Source organism: Eulemur rufifrons, chromosome 11 (genome assembly GCF_041146395.1).
Source record: "Eulemur rufifrons isolate Redbay chromosome 11, OSU_ERuf_1, whole genome shotgun sequence".
NCBI lineage: Eukaryota > Metazoa > Chordata > Mammalia > Primates > Lemuridae > Eulemur > Eulemur rufifrons.
Window position 1 is genome coordinate 1874673 of NC_090993.1, and position 24877 is coordinate 1899549.

The 24877-nt window shown below is 37.6% G+C and overlaps 1 protein-coding gene across 1 annotated transcript in view; it reads left to right on the forward strand.

Annotated features, from left to right (window-relative positions):
• The window catches only part of DNAH14 (dynein axonemal heavy chain 14), a 190996-nt gene that overhangs the window by 69386 nt on the left and 96733 nt on the right, over positions 1-24877 (forward strand). The window contains exons 35-42 of the mRNA XM_069484603.1: positions 1128-1217; positions 5398-5532; positions 10782-10997; positions 14316-14400; positions 16119-16327; positions 17117-17369; positions 19306-19384; positions 21667-21896. Coding sequence (XP_069340704.1) covers positions 1128-1217; positions 5398-5532; positions 10782-10997; positions 14316-14400; positions 16119-16327; positions 17117-17369; positions 19306-19384; positions 21667-21896 — 1297 coding nt within the window. The remainder of the gene's footprint in view (positions 1-1127; positions 1218-5397; positions 5533-10781; positions 10998-14315; positions 14401-16118; positions 16328-17116; positions 17370-19305; positions 19385-21666; positions 21897-24877) is intronic.

A 24877-nucleotide genomic window follows, 5' to 3' on the forward strand; every position in this document is an offset into this window, starting at 1 on the left:
CACTCCAGTATGTTTTGGTATGGCCACCAGAGTTGCTTTCCTAAAAATCTATGTTTGATCTATATTGTTCCCTTTCAAGGCAAGTGCTTTAGCATACCCTTTGGTCGTCTCCACACTTCCACTCCCATTATGTTGATGCTATATAGAATTTTAGTTCCTGGTTGCTTTGGAAATATTTTCCCCCTTTCTTTTTCCTTGGACTTAACTATTAAATACAATACACACATTCTCTCTCTCTCTCTCTCTCTCTCTCTCTCTCAGAGAATAGTAAAGTAACAAAGTATTTTACCAAACTTACTTTTTATATGTGTTGTAGACTTCTCTTCAGTTTATTCCTCCTTTTGAGCACTTCTTTGAGAATGTTTTCAAATTACATTTTTGTGTAGCAAACCTTCTGAGAACTTTAATACCTGAGACTGTATTTGGTATGCCCTCATTTGAATGGCAGTTTGGTTATAAAATTACAAGTTTAAAGTTCTTACCCTTTAATATATTAAAATATTTAATACCTTAAAAATACTATTCTATTTTCCTCTTGCCCTGAGGTCACTTTTGAAAAGGTCACTGTCACTTTGATATTTGTTCCTTTGTGGTTTATCTGCTTTTTCTCTCCAGATGCCTTTAAAATTATCACTTTGTCTTTGATAGTCATAATCTCACTGTAAATTCTCTAGTTACAAGCTTTGGTTCTATGTTAGCCCTCGTAACACGTAGTCTTCTATTTTGAGTCCTCTAAATTAACAGGAGCTTTATACTGTGAGATCATTTGTTCCACATCATTGAAAGAGTTGAACTTGAACTTTTCTGGGCCAACTATTTGGAGGTACAAACTCTAATCTAACAGAGCTTAACTGTTTTCTTAATACTTCATGTAGTATTAGTTATTAATCTAGCAGAGGGTCCATGAGCTACCCAGGGTCTATTAACATAAAATTTTGTGTGTATTGTATTTTTCCAGAGAGAGTAATGATAGTTTTCTTTATTCTCAGAGACAGAGGTTGGTGAATTAAAAAATTAAGAACTATCTTAAAGAGCTGCAATTGGTACCTAATTAAGAGATATTTGGGGGAATTAAAATGTAAGCGTTCAATTTGAAATGCATTTTAAATTAATGTATTTCTTTTTAGAAAGTAATAGATTTTGCAACGCAACAATTAGACTTACAAAATTGGCCATCTCAGAGAGAGAAGATCATACAGTTTTATAATCAACTTGAAGTAAGTATAGAGTGGCATATTAGCAATTCATTGCCTTGGTTTCATAGGTAAGATCAAGGAGAAAAACATAATAACAATAAAAGAGCTATTACAGATATAATATTTTTCATAGTAAGTGATTTATTATTTCCCTAGACTTTATTATTTGACTCCTCACATTAACTCTCAACAAATTCATCTTTTCACCCTCATCCCCTTAATACATACTTATAAAAACCCTGCAAATGTGGTATCCTGAATTCCATTCTTTGAATTCCACCTTCTTTGAATTTCCTGTTCTCCATAAATGAACCATTTGGAAAAACACCAGAATGTGCAGTTCCCTGATTGGTAGTAAGATTGTACTGTCCTTTTTTTATGTTTCTTAGCCATTTGAGTTTTCTATGAATTGCCAGATTATATAATGAGCTCATTTTGTAATTAGGTTATTTGTCTTTTTCTTAGTAAATATATAGATTTTTCATTGTGCATTTTATATCATAATTCTTTATTGGTTATATGCATTGCGAATGATCTGAATGCCTTCTATGTTCAAGGTGATGTTTTCTTAAGCGCTGGATATTTTTAGGAGGGATGCAAGTCAATGCCTGGCTCCTACATAAGAAATACAATCCTAAGGGTGCACATGGTACCCTCAGAAGGAAAGTTGTGGGGTTTTTTTGTTGTTGTTGTTGTTTTACAGTAGATGGATTCCCTAAGTGGAATCTACATCAGTTCAAGGTGGAAGGTGGTACAGGTTGATAGTGCCTCCAACATGGGTTCTCAGTTCGGTTCTAATAATTAAGTCCAGTACTTATTTCTGGGAGTGACTGCTTGTGGACAGTCAGTCCAACCTGATCTGTTTGCTCTCAGCCAGATGGTATTTGCCTGTTCCAAGGAATGGCTGAGCAATGGGAATAGGAGTAGGGAAGACATCCAAGACATCTAGAGGTTTTGACAAGTATTTTGCATGGAAGTTGCTGTAGCTGAGCCCACCCCTGCTGTTACTGATAGACTTTTTAGTAAGGTTCAGGAGAATAATGATTAAATCATGGTCATTTCCAACTGGCAGGGGATGGCAGTCCCAAAAGTCAGTTACATTAAAGCTTTCGTCATTAGTTGGGGATAGCTACATCAGAGCATTTTCCTTTTTGAGGGAGGTTGGAGGGACAGTTATGAAAGACAAAATATTTTTCAAGGTCCTCCCCACATACCTCCTAGGGTCTGAGATATTTCATCCTCAGGTGTCTGAGGTTTTGCATTCCCTATACTGCCACAAAATAGTATGTCTCATTTCAGTAGTTTTAATCATAGTTATTTTTCATGCTTACACTCATAATTACACTCACACCTTTTATCCTGAAGGGGTAGATACATGAGGGATACAAGAGTATTTTTATAAAACTTACAGAGAACGATTATATCCTCCACTTTGGCCTGCTTGGGCCATTGTAGAAGCACTCAGCTGGCAGTGTACTCAATCAAATTGTCCTTATCCTTATGATCTAAGACCACGTCAATTGAAGAGAATCCAGGTAGTTTAACCAGAGTTAAATTTGCATCTCCTAGGCTCCATTGTGGTCAGCCTTCTATGTGGAATGTATACCAACCAAGGAAGCATGGGGTTGTCACTGGGGGAAAGAAATGGGCAGCACACTTTGGAATGGTCAGGGCTAAATCCCAGATTTCCAAAACGGGTCTGTGTAATCCCCCATGTCTTTCATACTGATCATTACCCAGAAAGCAAGTGAAAGGAAATGATCCCTTTCTGGGGACAACAACATTCAATGACCAAAATTCCTTGGTAAGGCGTGTGGGAAAAGAGAAGGTGAGGGAGATATAATAGAGTCAGGAAGCTTTTTGAGTTGATTTTTGAGGAGGCTGTTCCAGTGCTGAATAATACCCAATGCCTTTGGATCATAGGGAGTGTGAAAGGGCCATCGAATACCTTGATCATCTGCTAGTTGTTGAGTGTCTTTTGTGATAAAAGGTACACAATTGTCAGATTGACAATGGTTCAGAAATTCAAACATAATACAAATTCGTTTCAAGAGATAATGGTGTGGCTGGAGTCAGTAGATTGGACTGGTCAGCTGAGAGTGTCAACATCAGTAAGGTATCACCAGTAGCCCTAAGAGGGAGTCAAAGATCTGACATAGTCAGCCTGCCAGGAGACTGTGCAGGTCATGCCCTTTTTTGATGTGGCTTCCCCACTGTGAGACAACTGCATCAACTTTTGGCAGGAGTCATAAGTCCAGCATTTAGTCATAGCTTCTACATCAGAAACATACATTCTTTTACTTTGTGGCAATCTGTAGTGGTGAACATGTTGTAATGTTCAGGACAATGTTGTATCAATATAGTGATTATAGCAATCTGGGCAGAACAGGATCTATCAGCAGCTTGATTCTGGACACTAATCTCATAACATAATGAATCCTCCACTATGGGCCATGAGTGACTCAGATAGTTTGGTCAGCAGCCATCATTTGTTTCCACAGTTCACAGCCTCAAAGTGGGGTACTGTTGATCTTCTAGTGTGTAGCAGTGGCAGACCAAATAGCTAGGCCATTGGCAAAGCCCAAGAGTCAGAGTTTTGTTCCCTGAGCAGAGTAGACAAATCTGCTTTTGGTTCTTCACATCTGAAGCTGAACAGTGAGAGCTGTCAGATGTCAGCTTAGCTGAACCATCAGTAAACCAAGCCCAGGCATTTATTGGAATCTTTGTGAATCAGGAGCTCCATTGAGCCAGCAGCTTTGTTTCAGGAGGTTAAGTGGGGAATAGAGTTTATCCCAGAGGGTTAGCTGCCACTCTTTTATAACTCACTAGGGCCAAGCTAGCTGCATTCTTGAATATGTGATTTCCATTTGGCAAGCAAGGCTTTTTGGACCCTTCTCACTTTGCCAGATGTATAGAGTTTGAGTCTGTGAGATCAGGGCCTCTGTGGTGGTACAGAGATTGTAAAGTAAGTGAAAAGATGTTTTAGCCTTACCCATATTTGAATTTTAATGTATTTGTATGATACTTACATTATTAAAAAATAGTTAATGCTGTTACAGCAGTCCAGGAGAGATGGTGAGGGCCCAGGTGTCTTAGTTCAGGCTGCTATAACAAAATATCATAGACTGGGTGGCTTAAACAACATTTATTTCTCACAGTTCTAGAAACTGGGAAGCCCAAGATCAAGATACTGACAGATTTTGTTCCTGGTGAGCCCTCTTTTCCTGGCTTGCAGCCAGCCACCTTCTTGCTGGGTCCTCACATGGTGGGGGGTGGGGAGGAGAGAGAGAACACGCGCGTGCGCGAGCACACACGCACTCTAGTTTCTCTTCCTCTTCCTTATAAGGAAACTAATCCCATCATGGGAAACCCTCAACTCATCCAAACCTACCTTCCAAAGTCCCCACCTCTAAATATTATCATATTGGGGGTCAGGGCTTCAACATACACGTGTCGGGGGAGACACAAACATTCAGTCCACCAACGTAAGGCAATTGTGGTTGGGATGGAGAGAAGACAGAAACGAGCGAAAGTTTTGTAAGAGATAAGGAAATGAAAAAAGGCAAATATTCCATGTTGGACAATTAGTACATTGCTGTTTTATTTAACTAGATTAGAGAAATAAGAAAAGCTACAAATGTGAAAAGAAGATATATGTTAGATTTTGTTGAGTTTGAGAATCATGTGAAACATTGAGATAGAAATATTTGGTAGACCATTTGAAATTTCACTCTGGCACTTAGAACTGAAGACTGGAGAAAATGTATACATTAGGGAGTCATTAGAATCCAGGTCATACTTAAAGGTCAAATGGATAAGACTGGATATGGACTATGCAGAAGAGAGAAGGGGACAAGAATGAATTAGGGAAGAACTGAATGGAAAGAAGAACCAGAGCTAAGGTAAGAGAGAAAAAATAGAGAAGGAGGAAAAACCCTGATAAATTAATTACATTACAGAGTCCGATAGTAGAGAAACATACAAGGAGAAAGGAGAAGTAGGAAGTGAGATAAACTTTTAAATATCAAGAACTGAAATATATTCTTTGAATTTTAAAATTGGGAGATTTCAAGCAAAAGCCAGATTACAATGAAATGAACAACAAATTGAAGGAAGAGTCAATGGATATAGGCAGAGATGTATTTGTAACTAAACTTTTACAATTATTTCTGAATGAATAAATCTGTAAATTTTATTTCAGGCTCATGTTGGTGTGATGTTAGTGGGTCCAACAGGTGGAGGAAAAACAACAGTCAGAAGAATTTTAGAAAAAGCATTAGTACTATTACCAATTGTAGACTTCTTATCATTTGAAGAAAGGGAATCTATTCCAGAGGTAAATGTTCTATTAAATAAATGTTTATTCATTTGTTCATATTTTATACTTCAGTTAACATTTTGTGTTCTCTTCACATAGGTATTTTTATTACTTACTAAATTTATTGCTAGGAATTTCGTACTTAGGAATCAGTGTAGTGAGTGGGATTCTTCCTTTCATTTAAATCTCAAGCTGGTAATTGCTAGTGAAAATAAAACTTGAATTATATATTAATATTTATTTTGTATCTAGCTCACCTTAATGGACTTGTAAGTTCTAATTGTTTTTTAGGTATTGATTGAATGATCTTCAAATAAAAATAATTTTGTCTCCTTTCCAATTTTTTATAACTTATATTCTTAATGGATTGATTAACCCTCCAAGACAATGTTAACTATAATATTTGTTCCTTTATCTGGAATGCATTTAATATTTCTGCATTTAATATGATATTCTTAGTCTCTGATAAATATTCTTTATCATACTTTAGAAATTTCTATTCCCATTACACTTTGGTTTTTCAACTGCTAGAGTTTATTAAGTGATTTTTAGCATTTACTTTTTAATCTTTTAACTAGTTAATGTAATAAGCTACGTTGATAGATTTGCTAATGTTAAATTGTCTTTGATATTCCTAGATTAGCCCCTACTTAATCATGATATATTTTTATTCACTATAAAGCTGGACTCCAATAAGTTAGTATGTACTAAAATTGCTTTATTTAAAGATTCATTGTTGGTAATGTGTTCCAAAAGTTTTAGAAAGTCAGGTTCTCAGTTACACAGATTTTTTTCAGTTAGTGTGAAATATCCTGCTTTAAAATCATGTATATAATAGTTCGTGATCCTTTACCCTTTTCATAAACTCTCCTTCTCAACAGATCTCAATTAGTTCTTTTTTTTTTTTTATTTCAGCATATTATGGGGGTACAAAAGTTTAGGTTATGTATATTGTCCTTGCCCCCCCCCCCGCCCGCCCCACTGAGTCAGAGCTTCAAGCGTGTCCATTAGTTCTTAAGCAATTATTATAATAAAAAGTAAATTACCATAGCAATAATAACCTAATAATGACTAACATTTATAGAATACTAAGTATGAGCCAAGTGCTATGCTAAAACGCTTGTACTTGAATTATCTCCTGTAATCCTCACAACAACCCTATGGGCAGTAATTTGCTTTATTAAAAAAGTTTTTTAAGTGCAAAAGTAGTATGTACAATTGTGAGAAATTTGGAAAATAAAAATAATTTTAAAAATCACTTAGAAAAAAGAAAACATTTTGCTGTATTTCCTTTATTTTTTCTACACTAGATATATTTTGAAATAATTGAGATATAGTACTTTGTATAAGTGATCTCAAGTTTTCTAATCTTGGCATCTTCACTTAATACTATATGCTGAGAATTAACCCCATGTCATTAAAAACTTGTCACAAATATCATTATGATGACAGTATTCTGTTATCAGAATGTAACTTCACCATGTACCTTCAGGTAAAATTGAGGTAAAATGCACAAAACATATAATTAATCTTTGTAAAGTGTACAATTCAATGACATTTAGTGCATTCACAATGTTATACAATCATCACCTCTTTCTAGATTCAAAACTGTTTATTTTCCCCCAGGGGAACACTCTTTTCCCATTAAGAAATCGCTCCCCATTCTTCTCTTCCCATTCCCTGGCAACCACTAACTGGCTGTGGGTTTGCCAATCCTAGGTATTTGGTATACAAGGAACCATATGATATATGGCTTCTTGTGTCTGACTCCTTTCACGTAGCATATGTTTCTGAGGTTCATTCGTGTTGCAGCATGTATCAGTACTTCATTCCATTTTATAGTTGAATAATAATTAATTGTATAAAATATTTGTTTATCGATTCATCACAGTTTATGTGTTCATCTCCCTTGATGGGTTTTTGGGTTGTTTCCACCTTTGGGATATAAAGAATATTGCTGTTACAAACATGGGTGTACAAGTTTTTCAGTGGACATATGTTTTCATTTCTCTTAGATATATACCTAGGAGTAGGCTTGCTGGGTCATGTGATAATTTTATGTTTAACTTTCTGAGGAACCACCAAACTGTTCTCCACAGCAACTGCACCATTTTAAATTGTCATTAACATTGTATGAGGCTTCCTATTTTTCTACATTCTCATCAACATTTGTTATTTTCCCTATTTATTCTGATGGATGTGAAGTAGTATCTTGAAGGCTAAATACCTTTTCACATGCTTATTGGTCATTGTATATCTTCTTTGGAGACATGTCTATTCATGGTTTTTGTCCTTTTTAATATTAGATTGTCTTTGTTGTTCACTGCAAGAGTTCTTTATATATTCTGGACACTAAAGCCTTATCAGATATGTGGTTTGCAAATATTTGCTCCTATTTTGTGAGTTATCTTTTTCCCTTTCTTGATAATACCTTTTGATACACAAAAGATGTTAATTTTTATAAAATCCTATTTATTTTTTTTTCTTTCGTTGCTTGTGCTGTTGGTGTCAAATCTAAGAATCCTACCAAATCCAAGATGATGAAGATTTACCTCCTACATTTTCTTCTCATAGTTTTACCTCTTATATTTAAGTTGTGTATTCATTCTGAGTTAATTTTATATATGGAGTGAGTGTCACTGTTTTGCATGTGGGTATCCAGTTCTCCTTGCATCATTTGTTTCAGTCTATTCTTTTCCCCATTGAACAGTCTTGGCATTCGTGTTGAAAATCAGTTGGCCACAGATGTGTGGGTTTATTTCTGGACTGTCAGTTTTATTCCATTGCTCTGTATGTCCAATCTTTATTCCAGGATATATATGTTTTGATTACTGTATATCTTTGTACAGTAATCCCATTATCCTTGGTTTCATGTTCTACAGTTTCAGTTACCTATGGCCAACTATAGTCTGAAAATATTAAATGGAAAATTCTAGAAATAAATAATTTATAAGTTTTAAACACTACTTCACAATGCTTACATCATTTACCTCACTTCATCATATAGGCATTTTTATCATCTTACATCATCACATGAAAGCTGAGTATAGTACAATAAGATATTTTGAGAGAGAGACCACATTCACATTATATTTATTGTATCATATTTTTATAATTGTTTATAATATTATTATTATAGGATAAACATATTATGTCTAGGGTTCGGTACTATCAATAGTTTCAGGCATCCACTGGGGATATCGGATCTATGCCCCCAAGAGGGCACTACTGTAGTAAATTTTGAAATTGGGAATTATGAGTTCTCCAACTTGTTCTTTTTGGATATTATTTTGGCTATTTGAGGTCCCTTGCAATTCCATTTGAATTTGAGGAATGGTTCTTCCATTTCTGCAGAAAAGGCCATTGGAATTTTGATAGAAATTGGATGAAATAGTGAACACAGATATCTTTTCATTTTTAAATCTTTAATTTCTTTAAGCAATATTTTGTATTTTTAGTATGTAAATCTTTCCTGTCATTAAAGTTATTCCCAGGCATTTTATTATTGGATGCTGTTATAAATGGAATTGTTTTTTAAATTCCCATTTTGGATTATTCATTGCTGCTGTATAGAAACAACGAATTTTTGTGCATTGATCTTGTACTTTGTAAATTTGCTGATTTGTTTATTAGTTCTATTGGTGGTTCTGTGAGTTCTTTGGGATTTCTTATAGAGAGAATTATATGTGAATGGATACAATTTTACTTCTTTCTTTCCAGTTCGGCTGCTTTTTATTTCTTTTCTTGCCTAATTGCCTGGCTCGATTTCCAGTACAGTGTTTAATAGCAGTGGTGAAAAACAGAATCCTTGTCTTGTTCTTGATTTTAGGGAGAAAGCTTTCAGTCTTTCACCATTGACTATGATTCAACCGTGGGTTTTTCATATATACCCCTTATTATGTTAAGGAAGGGTTCCCTTCTATTCCTAGTTTTCTGAGTGTTTTTATCATGAAAGTGTATGAAATTGTGTCAAATGCTTTTTCCGCAACTCTTGGTCTGATCATGTGGCTTCTTTCCTTTATTTTATTATTGTAGTGTATTACGCTGATTGATTTTCTTATGTTGAACTACACTTAACATTCCTGGATGAATCCTACTTTGTCATGGTGTGTAATCTTTCAAATGTGCAGTTGAATTCTGTTTATTAGCACTTTGGTGAGGATTTTTGCATCTATATTCCTAAGGGATATTGGTCTGTACTTGTGAAATCTTTCAGTTTGGTATCATGGTAATGCTGGCCTAGTAGAATGTGTTAGGAAGTGTTCCCTATTTTTCTATTTGCAAGAGTTTGAGTAGAATTGGTATTAATTTTTCTTTAAATGTTTGGTAAAATTTCATGTGCCATTTGGGCTTAGAAGTTTTCTTTGTTGGAGGTTTTTGATTACTGAGTCAAACTCTCTGTCATAGGTCTGTTGAGATTTCCTACTTCTTCTTGACTCAGCTTCAGTAATTTGTTTCTAGGAATTTGTCCATTACATCTAGTTTATATAATTGTTGGTGTAAAATTGTTCATAGTGTTCTCTTATAATCCTTGTAATTTCTATAAGTCAGTAGTAATGTCCACACTTTCATTTCTGATATTTATTTATGTCTTCTCTCTTTTTTTCTTAGACAGTCTAGCTAAAAGTTTGTTGGTTATTTTGATTTTACAAACAACCAATGTTTGGTATTATTGATTCTATTGTTTTTAATTCTCTATTTTATTTATCTCTAATAATTACATCCTTCTTTTTGATGATTTTGGGTTTAGTTTGCCCCTCTTTTTTTTATTTCCTTAGGATTTAAAGTTTGATTTTTTATTTGAGACCTTTCCTGTTTAATGTGGGTATTTACAGCTGTAATTTTTCCTCTTCAGGCAGCACCCAGACAGGTTAGAATGTTGCAAATATGGTCTTCTTGAAAGCCAGTTCTGACCTAAAGTTTAAAAGCGTGTGGTACTGTCTCTCATCGCTGTACTCAGCCCCGGCCCAGACACACTGCATCCCAGTTCCTATATTGTGTTTCTGGATTAGGCGCAAGGAGATTTTTCCCCTTTTTTGGGGGGGGGTGGGTACTGTTAATAGTATTTAGAATTTTTTTCAAAACATTATTTGTATATTATAGCTAATTTTAATAAGTTGATTTTTACTGTTCCTTGAAAATTGCAACCATTGTAATTTTTCTTTGCTATGAAAGACTTCTAAACCCCTTGGGTAATAGCAATGCAAAAAAATGAAATAATTGTACTATACTTATTGTCTTTAAAAACCACACTGGATTTTTCCCAGACTTCAGGAAGAAAAGGAAGAGTAGATATTTATGTTTTAAATCCAAAGTGTATCACTCTTGGTGAACTATATGGACAACTGGATCCTAATACGATGGAATGGACTGATGGATTATTATCAGCAATAATTAGGAATTATGTCTATGGTAACACTGCAAGGTGCTCAAGAGAAGAAATTGATCTCAGACTAAAGTCAAGAATCTCAGATTTATCTAATGTAAGTTTAGTATGAGTATTTTTATTTGACTTATGTGTATTATTTAATTGTTTATCCAAAGATTGGTATTAAAACCTATTAGAGTAAAAGTTGATTTTAAAAATATTATAAACAGTTTTGAGAAAGAAAAAAATTATAACTTAAAAAATAAAATATGCCATTGAGTTTTAAAATAGTCAGTAAATGATAGAATGAAGTTGAAGATATTTGCTTTTAAAGGAACACAGAGTGAATTGGGTCTACATGGAGAATGATCTAGTGATTCCAACACCAATGATATACTTTAAAAATTAAAAAAAAACTTGAGTTGGAAAGTGAATAAAGTATGTGATACACAATTCATCAAGGAATACATATGAACAGCAAAAAAATTCTGTGATCCTTTAACAGTGCTGCTCAACCCCGTTCCCCTGTGGTTGTCACCAGGCTGCTGTGGCAAGATGGGCCACAGTGCATGGTGCAGTGCATGCATGTGAGGTGGGGCTGGCCTGCTGACGGGGCATGTGCATGGGATGGAGGAGGTCTGCTGGACGCAACGCACACACATGGGCCTAGGCAGCCCAGGTGTGAAGTGCATGGGCAAGGTCAGGCATGCATGAGGTATAGCACATGCAGAGGGCATAGTAGGCCCAGGAGGCAGAGCAGGTCTGCAGGACGGAAGGGTCCCTGCTGCAGAGTGGGCCCGCAGCACATGTGTGGGGCAGAGTGGGCCCCTGGCACGGAGGGGGCCTGTGGAGCAGGGTGCCTGCGCAGGGTGGAGCAGGTCCACAGGTCCACAGGATGCAACATGCACATATGCGGGCCAGCGTAGCCGCAGTGCTGGGTGTGTGGGTGGGCACCAAGGGCTATGGGTCTGTGCTCCACCTGGGCCCTGCAGGAGGTGCAGTTGAATAGGATTGCCCAGGCCACAGCAGCAGGTGCCCACTGTGATCTCTTGGTCTTCCCTGGCCCCCCAGTGGCATAGTGCCAGCAGCGGGAATGCAGATCACCTGCCCACGGGGCATGCATGGGCACCGGGACTCCTCATTCCCTCACCATCTGCCAGAGGTAAGGGGGAGGCGGCAGTCACAAATCTGACCCCTGAGCAGAAGGTAGCATCCAGAGGTTGGTGTATCATAATGGCATCAGCCACAGTGCCCAGGGCTGGCAAGCCAGACATGCCTTCTCTCCAGGGCAGTGCAGCTGCACAGCCTCCACTCAGCTCTCTATCGGTAGGAAGGCCTACTGCAGAGGAGCGGCCCTCCTGCCTCTTCCGTTGCAGCATTCTCGGGGGGAGCATGGAGGCTGGGATTCTCTCCTCTGTCCCTTCCCCAAGTGTGGGCACCTTCCCTAATGCCTCTGGTCCTGCTGAGCAGGTCACCCCCTTCTCCCTTCTTCACTACATTCCCACCTGCTCTCTGTGGGTTGCCAGTGCTCTCACCTGGACAGTCGATCCCAAAGTGGGTATCTGGTCACCACTTTCAGTCCTTTCTGCGAGAGCCATGTTGTGATAAAATTCTTTATGTTAGAAACGGAGATAGGAAAAATTATGTTAAAAGTGGTAAGAATCTATAAAAGGCATTGGAATAAATGTAAAAGAAAGGAACTTGTCCTATGGGGGATGGGTCAGGAAACATATACCATTGAGAAAACTTGAATAAATTAAGGATACGCCATATTCCTATGTAGAGAGAATTCCATCATAAAAATGCTACTCTCTATCAAATTAATATATGCATATAATAACATTTCAACCAAAATCCGACTGGTTTTTTTAATTGAAAAAAATTTATATGTTTACAATGTACAGCTTGATGTTTTGATATATGTATATATGATGGGATGATTGCTAGTAATACAGTCAAGCTAATTAACATATCAATCACCTTGTATAATTGTCTTCTTTTATAGTGAGAATATTTAAGATTGGCTCTTAGCAATTTTCAAATATTATTAACTATAGTCATCATGCCATACACTAGATTTCCAGAACTTACTCATACCGACTGAAACTTTGTATTCTTTATACAACATCCCTTGTTTCTTCCCACCACACCTCCAAGCCCGTGGTGGAAACCACCGTTCTACTCTCTGCTTAATGAATTCAACTTACATATTTCCCACTTGTAAGTGAGATTATGTAGTTTTTGTCTTTCTGTGCCTGGCTTTTTTCTCTTGGCATAATGTAATCCAGGCTCATCCATGTTGTCATAAATGTCAGAATTTCCTTCTTTTTTTTTTTTTTTTTTAAGTATTCCAGTGTGTGTGTGCACACCACGTTTCTTTATACATTCATCCATTGATGGACAGGACATTTAGGTTGATTTCATATCTTGACTATTGTGACTAATGCTGCAGTGAAATTGGGAGTGCAGATATCTCCTCAACATGATTTCATTTCCTTTGGATGTATACCCAGGAATGGACTGCTGGATCATATGGCAGTTCTATTTTCAATTTTTTGAGGAATCTCCATACTGTTTTTCATAAGGTCTGCACTAATTTACATTCCCATGGACAGTATACAAGGGTTTCCTGTTCTCCACCTTCCTCACCGACACTTACTATCTTTTGTGGTTTTTTTTATAGCATCCGTTCTAACAGATGTGAGATGATATCTTATTGCAGTTTCAATTTGCATTTCCCTAATGAGCATTTTTTCCCATATACCTGTTGGCCATTTGTATGTCTTCTATGAGAAGTATCTATTCAATTTCTTTGTCCATTTTTTAATTGAGTTGTTTATTTTCTTGCTACCAAGTTGTTTGAGTTCCTTATAAATTTTGGATACTAACCTCTTATTAGATATGTGGTTTGAAAATACTTTCTCCTATTCCATAATCTCTTCACTCTGTTGTTTCTTTTGCTGTGCTGAAACTTGAATTTGATGCAGTCCTCTTTGTCTTGTTTGCTTTTGTTGACTGTGCTTTATACCCCAAAATTCGGCCTTTTATATTTTTGCCACTCGAGAAAGAGGATATTGGCTGAGCACAGTGTAATCCTAGCACTCTGGAGTCCAAGGCAGGAGGATTGCTTGAGGTCAGGAGTTTGAAACCAGCCTGAGCAAGAGCGAGAGCCCATCTCCACAAAAAATAGAAAAATTAGCCAGGCGTGGTGGTGCACCTATAGTCCCAGCTACTCTGGAGGCTGGGGCAGGAGGATCAGTTGAGCCCAGGAGTCTGAGGTTGCAGTGAGCTATGATGATGCCATTGCACTCCAGCCTGAGTGACAGAATGAGACTCTGCCTTGGGAAAAAAAAAAAAAAAGTATTGATATATAGTCCATTGGAATTGGAAAGTGTTTTCAAATAAAAATTTAAATATTGATTATGTATTTTAGGTTTTCAAATTTGATTCCTCTGATACAGCAGATATTGATGTTTTTGAGGAGATACAGGAAGATATTAAAATTCCAGAAAGTAAGTGTTATTAAATTCAATAAAGATGATTAATTTATATAGAAGACAAACTTTGAACCAGTATTAGCTATATATATTTATATCTTTAAATACATTTTGATTAGTGATATTTTGTTCTTGTACAATTTATTTTTTCCTCTAGTGTTTACTTAAAATTTGTATAATATTCCCCCCCAAAAAAGAATTTGTATAGTATTATATATTATAATGTATACATATATTATTATGCTATATGAATACTAGGGCTTAAATAGCCCTTCAGTTTATAAGTGGCCATTAGTCTCCCACAAGAACAAGTAGATACTAACGGTGGAAATAAATAATGATGTGAGAAGCATCAGTGGCAACCTACAGTTTGCCACTGGTGTCCCTCTGAAGTGGAGCGCCACACAATACGTGCGTTCCCCGGCCAGGTCATACCACCCACGCAGATTCATCTAAAATGAACTGCGCACACATAATATTCTGACACTTTGCTGAGTGGCAGGGGACGGAATGGAGCTGACAAGTCTGTTGGAGGAGCCCCGACCATTGCTTTTCCTAGTCCAGATTGAGCCTCATATCAATACATCCCCCAGCAAGACATCTGCGATCCAGACTTTGAAAGAGGCTTCTGCTGCTGCTTCTACTTCCGTGACTTTTGTATGTCATGTTTGGGAGAGTACAATGATTGGGCACAATGTTTCCTTCATGGGGCTTTATGACAGTCACTAGGGCAGGTATCTCAGCCAGTCGGAGCCCATCTTGGCAGTAGTAGCCATGTGGATCCCAACTCTACTCTGATTTCTTCTGGGATACTTAAATTTCTTTTAGGTGGTAAACTATAAACTGTTTTCTTTCTGCATAGTGACCTATTCATCTCTCCTATCCTGAGCAATAGACTTTTTTCAAAAACTACGGAGCACAGCTGTAAGGATATGCTGTGGTCTGAATGTTTGTATCCCTGTCAAGTTCATATGTTGAAATCTTAACACCCAGGGTGATGGTATTAAGAGATCAGGGGCTTTGGGGAAGTGATTAGATCATGAGGGCTCTGCCTTCATGAATGATATTAGTGCCATTATAAAAGAGACCCCAGAGAGACCCCTTGCCCCTTCCACCATGTGATGATGAAGAAGGCACCTCTCTGTGAACCGGGACAGCCTTCACCAGACACACAATCTGCCGGTGCCTAATCTTAGTCTTCTAAGCCTCCAGAACTGTGAGAAGTAAGTTTCTGTTGATAAGCTACCCAGTCTAAGGCATTTTGTTATAGCAGCCCACACAGACTATGACAGTGTGGAAAGAGGAGTAAATAAATGGGTTCCAAGCGTGATATACTCTAATCTCTATTTGATTCTTTTCAAAGGCATCTGTTTCCCTTTGCTATTCCAGAGAAGCAGCATATCTGAAAAATATTCCAATGTGGAAGGGACACAAATCATACTATTATGAAAAAGATAAAATCATGACTATTTCTCCTATCCACGTGTAGAAGTTAATTATCCAGTTCAACAATCTAAGAATATATCTAACTAATGCTTAAAGTGTTATCAAATGTATGGTGTGAATATTTATTCATATTCAATAAATATTGGAGGCTACATATAAACACATTCACTCTAGTGCTTTTTAGAATATCATTTTTATCTCAGAAAATATTTTCTATATATCAAATTTACCAGATTGTAATGAAAAAAGACTGACATTATTCTCAGTTACACTAAAAATATTTTTCTCTTCAGATTTTGATTGGCAGTGGATTATCTTAGATGGTCCTGTGGACACCTTTTGGGTAGAAAATCTGAACTCTGTGCTAGATGACACTAGAACGTTGTGCCTAGCAAACAGTGAGAGAATAGCTTTAACTAATAAAATAAGGGTGATTTTTGAAGTGGACAGTCTCTCTCAGGCCAGTCCTGCTACTGTCAGCCGATGTGCAATGGTCTATATGGTAAGTTTTCAATAACAAATTTCATAACAAAGAAAATGTGTTGTTTAGGATAGTAACTAGCCATTATCTACAGCATTTTATGTTTATTTTGTTTTTACCTGTGGATCCAGTGGTGTGACTCTGGTAGTTCAGAAACTTTGTACTTGGCAAAGCCTCATAACCTAAAATTGAATATGAATGTAATTACTACTGTTGTTAATACTATTCTTAGCAATTGGAGTGTCAGTGTTTTGCACAACTGTAGCAAGTAGTGCTTTCAAACAGACAGGTTAGGCTGCTGACATTATTTTTCCAAAGAGGAAGATTGCCCGAGGGCCTTTTCATACCCACTTCGTGACTCTAAGAACTTGGGAAACACTTTACCAAGACAGTGGTGAGGCAATAGAAGACACAACAAAGAGTAAATATTTTCTGTACATGAAATTATTAGCTAGGATTAACCCAACATGCTAATCCCCTTAACTGAACGTGATGAATAAAGGTAAGTACAGGGCTGACTTCTGGGTAGGCAGTTCCTCTCACCACATGCACATAGTCTCGACACACCTCCCTACACATAATCCCCCAACCGTTTGTTCTCTTGTAAGACCATGGTTAGAAATCACAAATCATCCCAGAAAAGGGTAATTCTTAAGCTGCTTTGATCTTTTGCCCTTTAGTGAATGATAATGATAACACTGCCCCATAACTGGTAGGGGGCAGTGATGAAGTAAAAAGATAGTAAGAAAATAGGAGGATACTGTATTTTTATTTATTTACGTAAGACTATATTGTGCGTGCTATCACTAGGATCCTGTTGATCTGGGATGGAAGCCTTATGCTAAGTCATGGCTTTTGAAAACTTCTAAAATTATAAGTCAACCAGGAGTGGACTGTCTTGAATTGATGATTAAAAAAAGTGTTGCAGACGGACTACAATTTATAAAGAAGCATCAGAAATTTCAGCCATATCCTATACAGGACATAACAATTGTCATAACCCTCTGCAGAATTCTTGATGCTTTCTTTGAATTCATGAGTGACTATGGAGGATTTGGACAAGGTGAGTTTTTTCCCGAGTCACATTGAGTTTTTTCTCCTGAGTCACAATTGTGATGGGTTTTCTTCACTAAGTCAATTATATAGTATCTTAGCTAGGCAATGCCAATCTATCATCTTAAATTGGACTTTAGAAAATTCCTGGAAAGCCAGGAATTTTCAGTCTGTTTGGACCAACAGACATGTATGTGTTTTTACAAACTAAAAATCATTTATAGAGGAGCATATCAAAATTAATAACATACGTAAGTGTTGAAGGGTCACAAGAAAAATGAGTATAAAGAACCATTAGAGGGTCTCTATTAGGGTAAAATGTTTTTGCTGTGTTTTAAAGATCCTTAGAGCTAAAAAGAGTGCACGGAACTATTCAAAATCGTAGGTGTAAGCTGTAATCAGACTGAGAGCCAAAATGGCTGACCCAGCTTGTTGGACCCTCCCGGCAGAAGAGCTGAGGGTTGGACTGAGAGTGGAGAGTGATTACTGCTCGGAAGTGGACCACAGGGACAGACACCAGTGCAGGCCAGGAACACCACCAGGAGGAACTGTGAAGCTGAGAGACAGGAGGATAGAAAAGCAAATCGGCAGCACAAACCAAATCCGGGGAGTTGTGCAGCCCAGTGAAAGCCAAGGGGTCTTCCCCCTCACCACCTGGGTGCCTCAGGCCAGCAACGAGACACCGGGCTCTCAGCCCCCAGGGGAATGCCACGAGGGACCAGCGAGCTGGCATCCCTGCATCTGGATGCCTTCTCCTCTGTACCTCCTCCACTCCTGGCATCCCAGAAAGTAATTTTTGGCTCAAGCTGGTGTGGCCACACCCTCCCCATAGCAGCAGCCAAAGCAATTGCTCTGGGAGACTTGGCTTCCCTCAACGGGGGTGCGTTCCCAGCCAGACCTGCCTAGGAGGGCGCAGCCTTAGCTGTGCTTGCTCAGAGAGGAGAGAGGGGCCCGGTGCCCCCTGGACACGAGAGCAGTGCGGGGAGACAGCAGCCCTTCCCCCACCATAGCAGCCCCTGGAGTTCTCCGTGCTGAGTGACCCGCTTTCAGCACTGGGGGCACGTTCACGCCTGAGCTGGTGGGGCAGCCACAGGTTGCAGTCTTCCCGCCCACAGGCATTTGGCGTGTCCACTGAAGACCGACAGCGGGTGGGAGACGCAGGGGGAGAGGTCCCGTTCCTGGGTCAGTGGCAATTAGCAACATGGCCTCTCTCTTTGAATGTTCTTCTGGGGTAAGGAGGTGGAAAGTAGAAAGATATCATCCCTGATGACTGCAATTTGTCTCATGAAATAAGAGCCAAAGTTATCTACTGATTTGAGGAAGGCGAAAGGTTGGTTTGAGGTAAAGGATAAAGGCTGGGATGGTCACGGAGGGAATAAGAGAGCATATAAATTAAGAAGAAACTTGATGGTATATGCTGAGGGCTCATTGGAGAGAGAAACCATGACCTTGTACAGGTTGGGAAGAGTGAGGAAGTCTTAGGAGGCTTCTGTGAGGCTCTCAGGTAATCGTCTAGCAGAGGACGGAGGTTCCGTTCCCTGCCCAGTTGCCAAAGACTGTCGTTTACTTTCTCAACTACTAAAAATTATGTGTCCTCGAAGAACCAAGTTCATTGGTAAGTATTTGGTGTTTTGTTGTATGTTATAACTACTGATTGAGAATGGGTAGTCCTAATATAAAATTGGGGACCTGAATCTCATTTCATATCAGCCATGGTCTCTCCAGGGGCATTCAGTAGAGAAATTCTATTCTAGAGAGATGACACAAAGATTTATCAGAGTCATTTTATTCACTACTTAGCTAAGTATAACAAAAGAACTAAGATGTTCTCCTATGACAGTTCTCTTACTAAGCAATGTTAAAGGTTAAATGTCACTAGTTAACCAGCTAAATTTTAAATTTTAGATCTGTTGTTAATTGTGGAAAAATACTGTCTCCTTTTTCAGGTTATGAGTTGAGTGACGCTTCAGCTAAGGAGATGAATTCTCAAGAAGTTTCTGTCCAATTCAGGGATAGAGAAAAGAGGTCAGTTACATTCATTTAGCAAACATATTTTAGTACCCACTAGGTGCCAAACACTCAAATACACACAGGATTACTTGTCAATAAACCAGTACTTTTGTGATTTCATAATATCAAAATTCATTTAAATTTATATTATTCCTACTTAGAGCCCTTTATATAACTAACAAAAGATCACCAGATTTTATGCTAAGTTTTGAAATAATAGGCATTATATAAATACATTTGTCTATCCTCTGTACATATTTAAGAAGGAATAAAATTGACATGAATTTATTTTATGAATCTGCCATTTATGAGCTGTGAAAGGGTGAACCAGTTACTAAATATTTTTTAAGCTTTGATTTTTTTACTTATAAAGCTGGAATAGTAATGTCATGTGTTAGGTATCTAGAATAGAGCCTGCTACACAGTAAATTCTGAATAAATTATAGCTGTGGAAATGATCAGTTCTACGTTTTTGCTGCCATTTTGTAGGATAGAAGAGTCACTGTGGAGGCCTTCCTACTTCTCATTATGAGTCCCTAAGACATTTGTGTCACATTTGCTTTTGAATGATAAAACATTCTAAATGTGGCTCCCACTCTACCTGTCAGCTCTAACTTCATTCACATCCATTCACTTATCAACATCTGGATTATGGCATCGTAGTCCAAACCACCATCATTTCTTGCCTATATTATTGTAATAACCTTCTAATTGGTGTCCCCAGTTCTTCCAGTTCATTCTCAACATAACAAGAAGAGATTATTTTTAATTTTTATGAATTAGTAGCCATAGAATAATATTTATAAAATGTGCATAAGATATAAATAACAATACCACAAATGCCTATATACACACCACTCAGTTATAGAAAAAGCCATTATTTTAGTTTTGAAGTCCCCTGTGTACTGCCCTATATCTTATGCCATCCCATCATCTGAGATAACTACTATCTTGGATTTTATGTATTAATATATTCACAAATAATATATTTTTCAGCTTCATGGGCTTTTGAACTTTAAATAAACAGAATCATTCTGTATGAGCTTCCATAATCTTTTGACCTGGCTCATACTGCCAGGTTTATACTTGCCTGGCTTTAGAGTCAGGTTGAACTAAATCGAGTTGAGCTAAATCAACCTGTGGGAATTAGTTGAGACCTCATTATCTTGGCACATGTATTCCTTCTGCCCAATATGCTTTTCCTCCTATATTTTGCCAAATCTCACTTATCCTTCAAGTCTCAATTTAACAGTTGCTTCTTCAAAAAGGCCTTCTCTAACTCACGCAATCTAAATTAGTTATCCCTACTATTATTCTTCATGATATGCTTGACTCTTCATTCTTTGCACTTATCGTGGTTTAGTATTCATTTTCCTATTCTGTGAAAAAGGGATTGTGTCTGTTTTGTACGGAGTAGCTGGTATATAGTAGCCACTCAATAAATATTTGTTGAATGAACTATTATGCATGGCTAGGAATTTCAGATAGAATTGTGCTAATGAATGGTACATTAATGGTTGCTAATAAATTCCAGTTAAATTTCAGTTCAGTGATATATTTTTAGGTTTTTCATAATCTGTAAATAATTTTATGATAATACTAAATCCTTAACTGTGTGAAATGTCTTGAAACCAGGCCCAAACCTCTTGTTCAGCCCCATTACCATCAACCCTGTCACTATAGAATTTCCGAGTCCCACTGACAAAGGATAAGTTGGGGTGACCCAGGCTGGAGAAGACTCTCCCCAGATTTACACTGCCTGGCTTTAGGGCCAGGTCGGACTAAGTCAAGTTGAGCTGAATCAGCCTCTAGGAACTGGTTGAGAGTAATACAGGGCGAATGACTATTTACTTATGTCTTTTCACATGAAATGAAGAATTATCAGATCCTCTCCCAAAAGACAGGTAAATGCTCATCTAATAAACTGACCTAAAATAAAAGTGAAACATATGTATGTATAATAAATAAAAATGTGTATATATTAGATAGAAACATTTAATAAACATGTATTATAAAAGTATATTTACATATATTAAAAACATTAATATATTAAAGGTACATTTTAAATGAAGTTTGACTATAAATCTCTTACACATATGGTTCTTCAAAAATAAAAATAATATGTCATTTATATGACTATTATAGGAAAAATTACTACATGAGTCTGAAACTTTTATGTCAGCACTTAACTGTATTACAGTTTTTAATAATGAAACTTTGACATGATATTGAAATAAATTTCTGAGCTGCTTTCTAAAAGTTTTAACCTTCATCCTTCCCACACATACCTATTGCAGGGATGGAAATACATGGTTTCTGGAGAAAAATCCAGGTAAACTGGCAGTAATGATTCAAAAGCTTTTCGTGTTTGCATTTACTTGGGCGTTTGGAGGAACTTTAAACCGTGAAGATGAACATAAAGCTGATATGCTATTTTGTCCCAGTTTTAAATCTGATTCTCTTGCAAAAGTAACCTATGATTTTGGCCAACTTGTTCATGAATTATTTGGAAACAATTCGCAAGTAGGTAAGTTCTGGGGAAAAAAATCATAATTATGTTTATTGTAGAATATTAATTAAAAACTATGCTTGGGCTTATACTGATTTGGTTTGTCTTTTAAAAGGTGAAGATTAAAGATAACGGGTACTATTTCTTGGATAGATTGTTCATTTTTCTTGATCTTGATTCTTTTTTCTTTTAGCTGATTAGATTAATTTGAAAACCTTGTCATCAAGCTCTGAAATTCTTTCTTCTGCTTGGTCTAGTCTGTTATTAAAACTTTCCACTGTATTTTGATATTACCTAAATGACTTTTTCTTTCCAGAAGTTCTGTTGTATTTTTTCTTATATTATCTATTTCTTCAGTGAATTTTTCATTCACGTCCTGAATTTTTTGTTTGTTTCTTTGTGTTGGTTTTCAACTTTCCCATCAATCCCATTGATCTTACTTGCCATCCATACTCTGAATTCCAAATCTGACATTTCAATAATTTTATTTTGGTTGGAATCCACTGCTGGAGAGCTCATGTGATCCTTTGAGGGTGTCAAAACAGCCTGATTTTTCATGTTGCCAGAGTTCTTATTATGCTGGTTCCTTCTCATCTTAGATCCTCTTCTCTCAGCTTAGAACAGATAGCTTTTCGGTATACCTGTTCCCCACTGGAATCTCTGTTGCTCACTAAAGAGATGGAGAGGTCCCTGGATGGTGTTCTTGAGTCCTACTCCAGAAGACTGACCGGGCAGGAGGTGGGTGGGTGCACTGTGAGCCTTTAACATTGCTGCTGTCATGCATCTCCTTATCCCCCTGTGTTTGTTATGGGCAGGCTGACACAGCAGGTGCTACCCAGGTGGTGACAGTGGGAGCCAGGGGCCCTTGGGCATGTGCTCCACTTGGGTCCCACAGCAGTTCTGGCTGGGTGAAGCCATCAAGGTGGCAGCAGCAGGCACTGGGTCTGTGGGCACCTGCTCTGCCTGGGTCCCCCAGTGGCAGTGGGGGGGCATGTGGCACCTGCCCAAAGGGTTCATGAGAATGCCTGGCCTCTCTGCTTTCTCTCCAGCCTAGCAGGTGTAATTGGGAGGCATCAGGAACAGATCTGACTCCCAGGTAGATGAAGCATTCTGAGGCTGAGACCTCAGAATGGCGCTAGCCATAGCACCCAGCATTTGGGAACCAGTGGGACCCCACTGTGCCTTCTCTGCAGAGCAAGACCGCTGCACAGTCTCCAGTAAGCCCCCTGTGTCGGACTGGAGGCCTGCTGCAGTGGAGGGATTCTCCCTTAGCTCCAATTGCAGTGTCCCCAGGGCAAGTGTGGGGCCCCAGCATTCTGTCCTCTGTCACTTCGCTGTGTGTGGCCCCCCCCATACCTTCAATCCTGCTGAGCAGGCCATCCCACTTCCCTGTCCTTCACTTTGAGTGCTTCCTGTAACCTCTGTTGATTCCTAATGCTCTCTCCTAGATGATTGATCCAAAGGTGACTATCTACTTGTCACTTTCAGTCCTCTCCATGAGAGTGGCATGTGCCGGCTGCTTCTAGTCCACCATCTGGTCCTAAATCCCCAAGAACTTATATTTCCAGCTGTACATAAGACAGTTGTAAAAATTTGACACAGGTTGTGTTACAAAGAAAGCCTCAACAAATTGTAAAGAATGAATGTCATACATATTACCTTGTATGACCACAATGCAATAAAATTATAGAATAAATAATTTAAAGGTTATTTTTGGAAACTTTAAAATTCCCTTCCAAAAATTCATGGAATAAAGAAAATAAATCATGGAAAGTATAGTAGATTGGGTGTTCTGTAGAACCTTCTTGTTTAACAAAAAAAGATCCTGCATAAAACTTAATGATCACTGCATTCCTCGGTTTAAAGAAAGTAAGAGAAAACAACAATTTGTCAAGGAAACTGGAGCTTAAAATAGAGGAAGGAATTGCAAAGTAAAGTTACCCTGAGGAAAAATGTCAATGTCCTAGTGCTGCAAGTAATTTGAGACTAAGACTTAGAGCACAAGCAAAGTGGAGAGCTGGACTAAAGACTCCCATGTTAAAGTGGAGAGCTCAGAGGAATCTCAAATGGTCCCGTGTCAGTAGTACTCATTGTCTCCCGGCAAAATAACGAAATCATCTCTGGAAAAAAAGCATCCTAAATTTAGGCCTCTAGATTTCCTACAAATGAAAAATAAATAAAACACTATATAGGAATATATGAGAGTTAGTTTAGGCTTATAAAGACTTCAGGTATTAGAAGTACTGACTACACAATAAAAAATAACTATAAAATGTTTAATGAAGTAAAAACAAAAAAGCTAATACAGCAAGCAAACTATCAAAAATGATCAAGCATATTTGAAAAGAAACCAAATAGAATTTTTAGAAATTAAATATATAATTATCAAAATTTTAAAGTAAACTATGTACATCTTAGAAGTGGTAACCTGAAAGGCTTATCTTAGTCCATTTGTGCTGCTATAACAAAAGACCGTAAGTGAATACTTCCAAACTCATTCTGTGAGGCCAGCATTACCCTGATACCAAAGCCAGATAAGGACACAAGAAAAAAACAAAACTACAGGCCAAGATCCCTTGTAACCATACATGCCAAAATCCTCAACAAAATACTAGCAAATGAATTCAACAGCACATCATAAAGATCATTCACCATGATCAAGTGGGATTAATCCCAGGGATACAGGGATGGTTCAACATATGCAAAATAATAAATGTGATACATCACATTAAAAGAATGCAGAACAAAAACCACGGGATCATTTCAATAGATACAGAAAAAGCATTTGACAAAATTCAAACATGTTTTCATGGTAAAAACGCTCAGCAAATTATATATGGAAAGAATTTGACAAACCCACAGCTAACATCATACTCATGGGGAAGAGTTGAAAGCCTTTCTTCTAAGATCCAGAACAAGACAAGGATGCTTATTCTCAGTTACTAGCATATAACTTCCGAACTTGTGGAGAGAGAGAAATGGAATAATGCATTATGCTA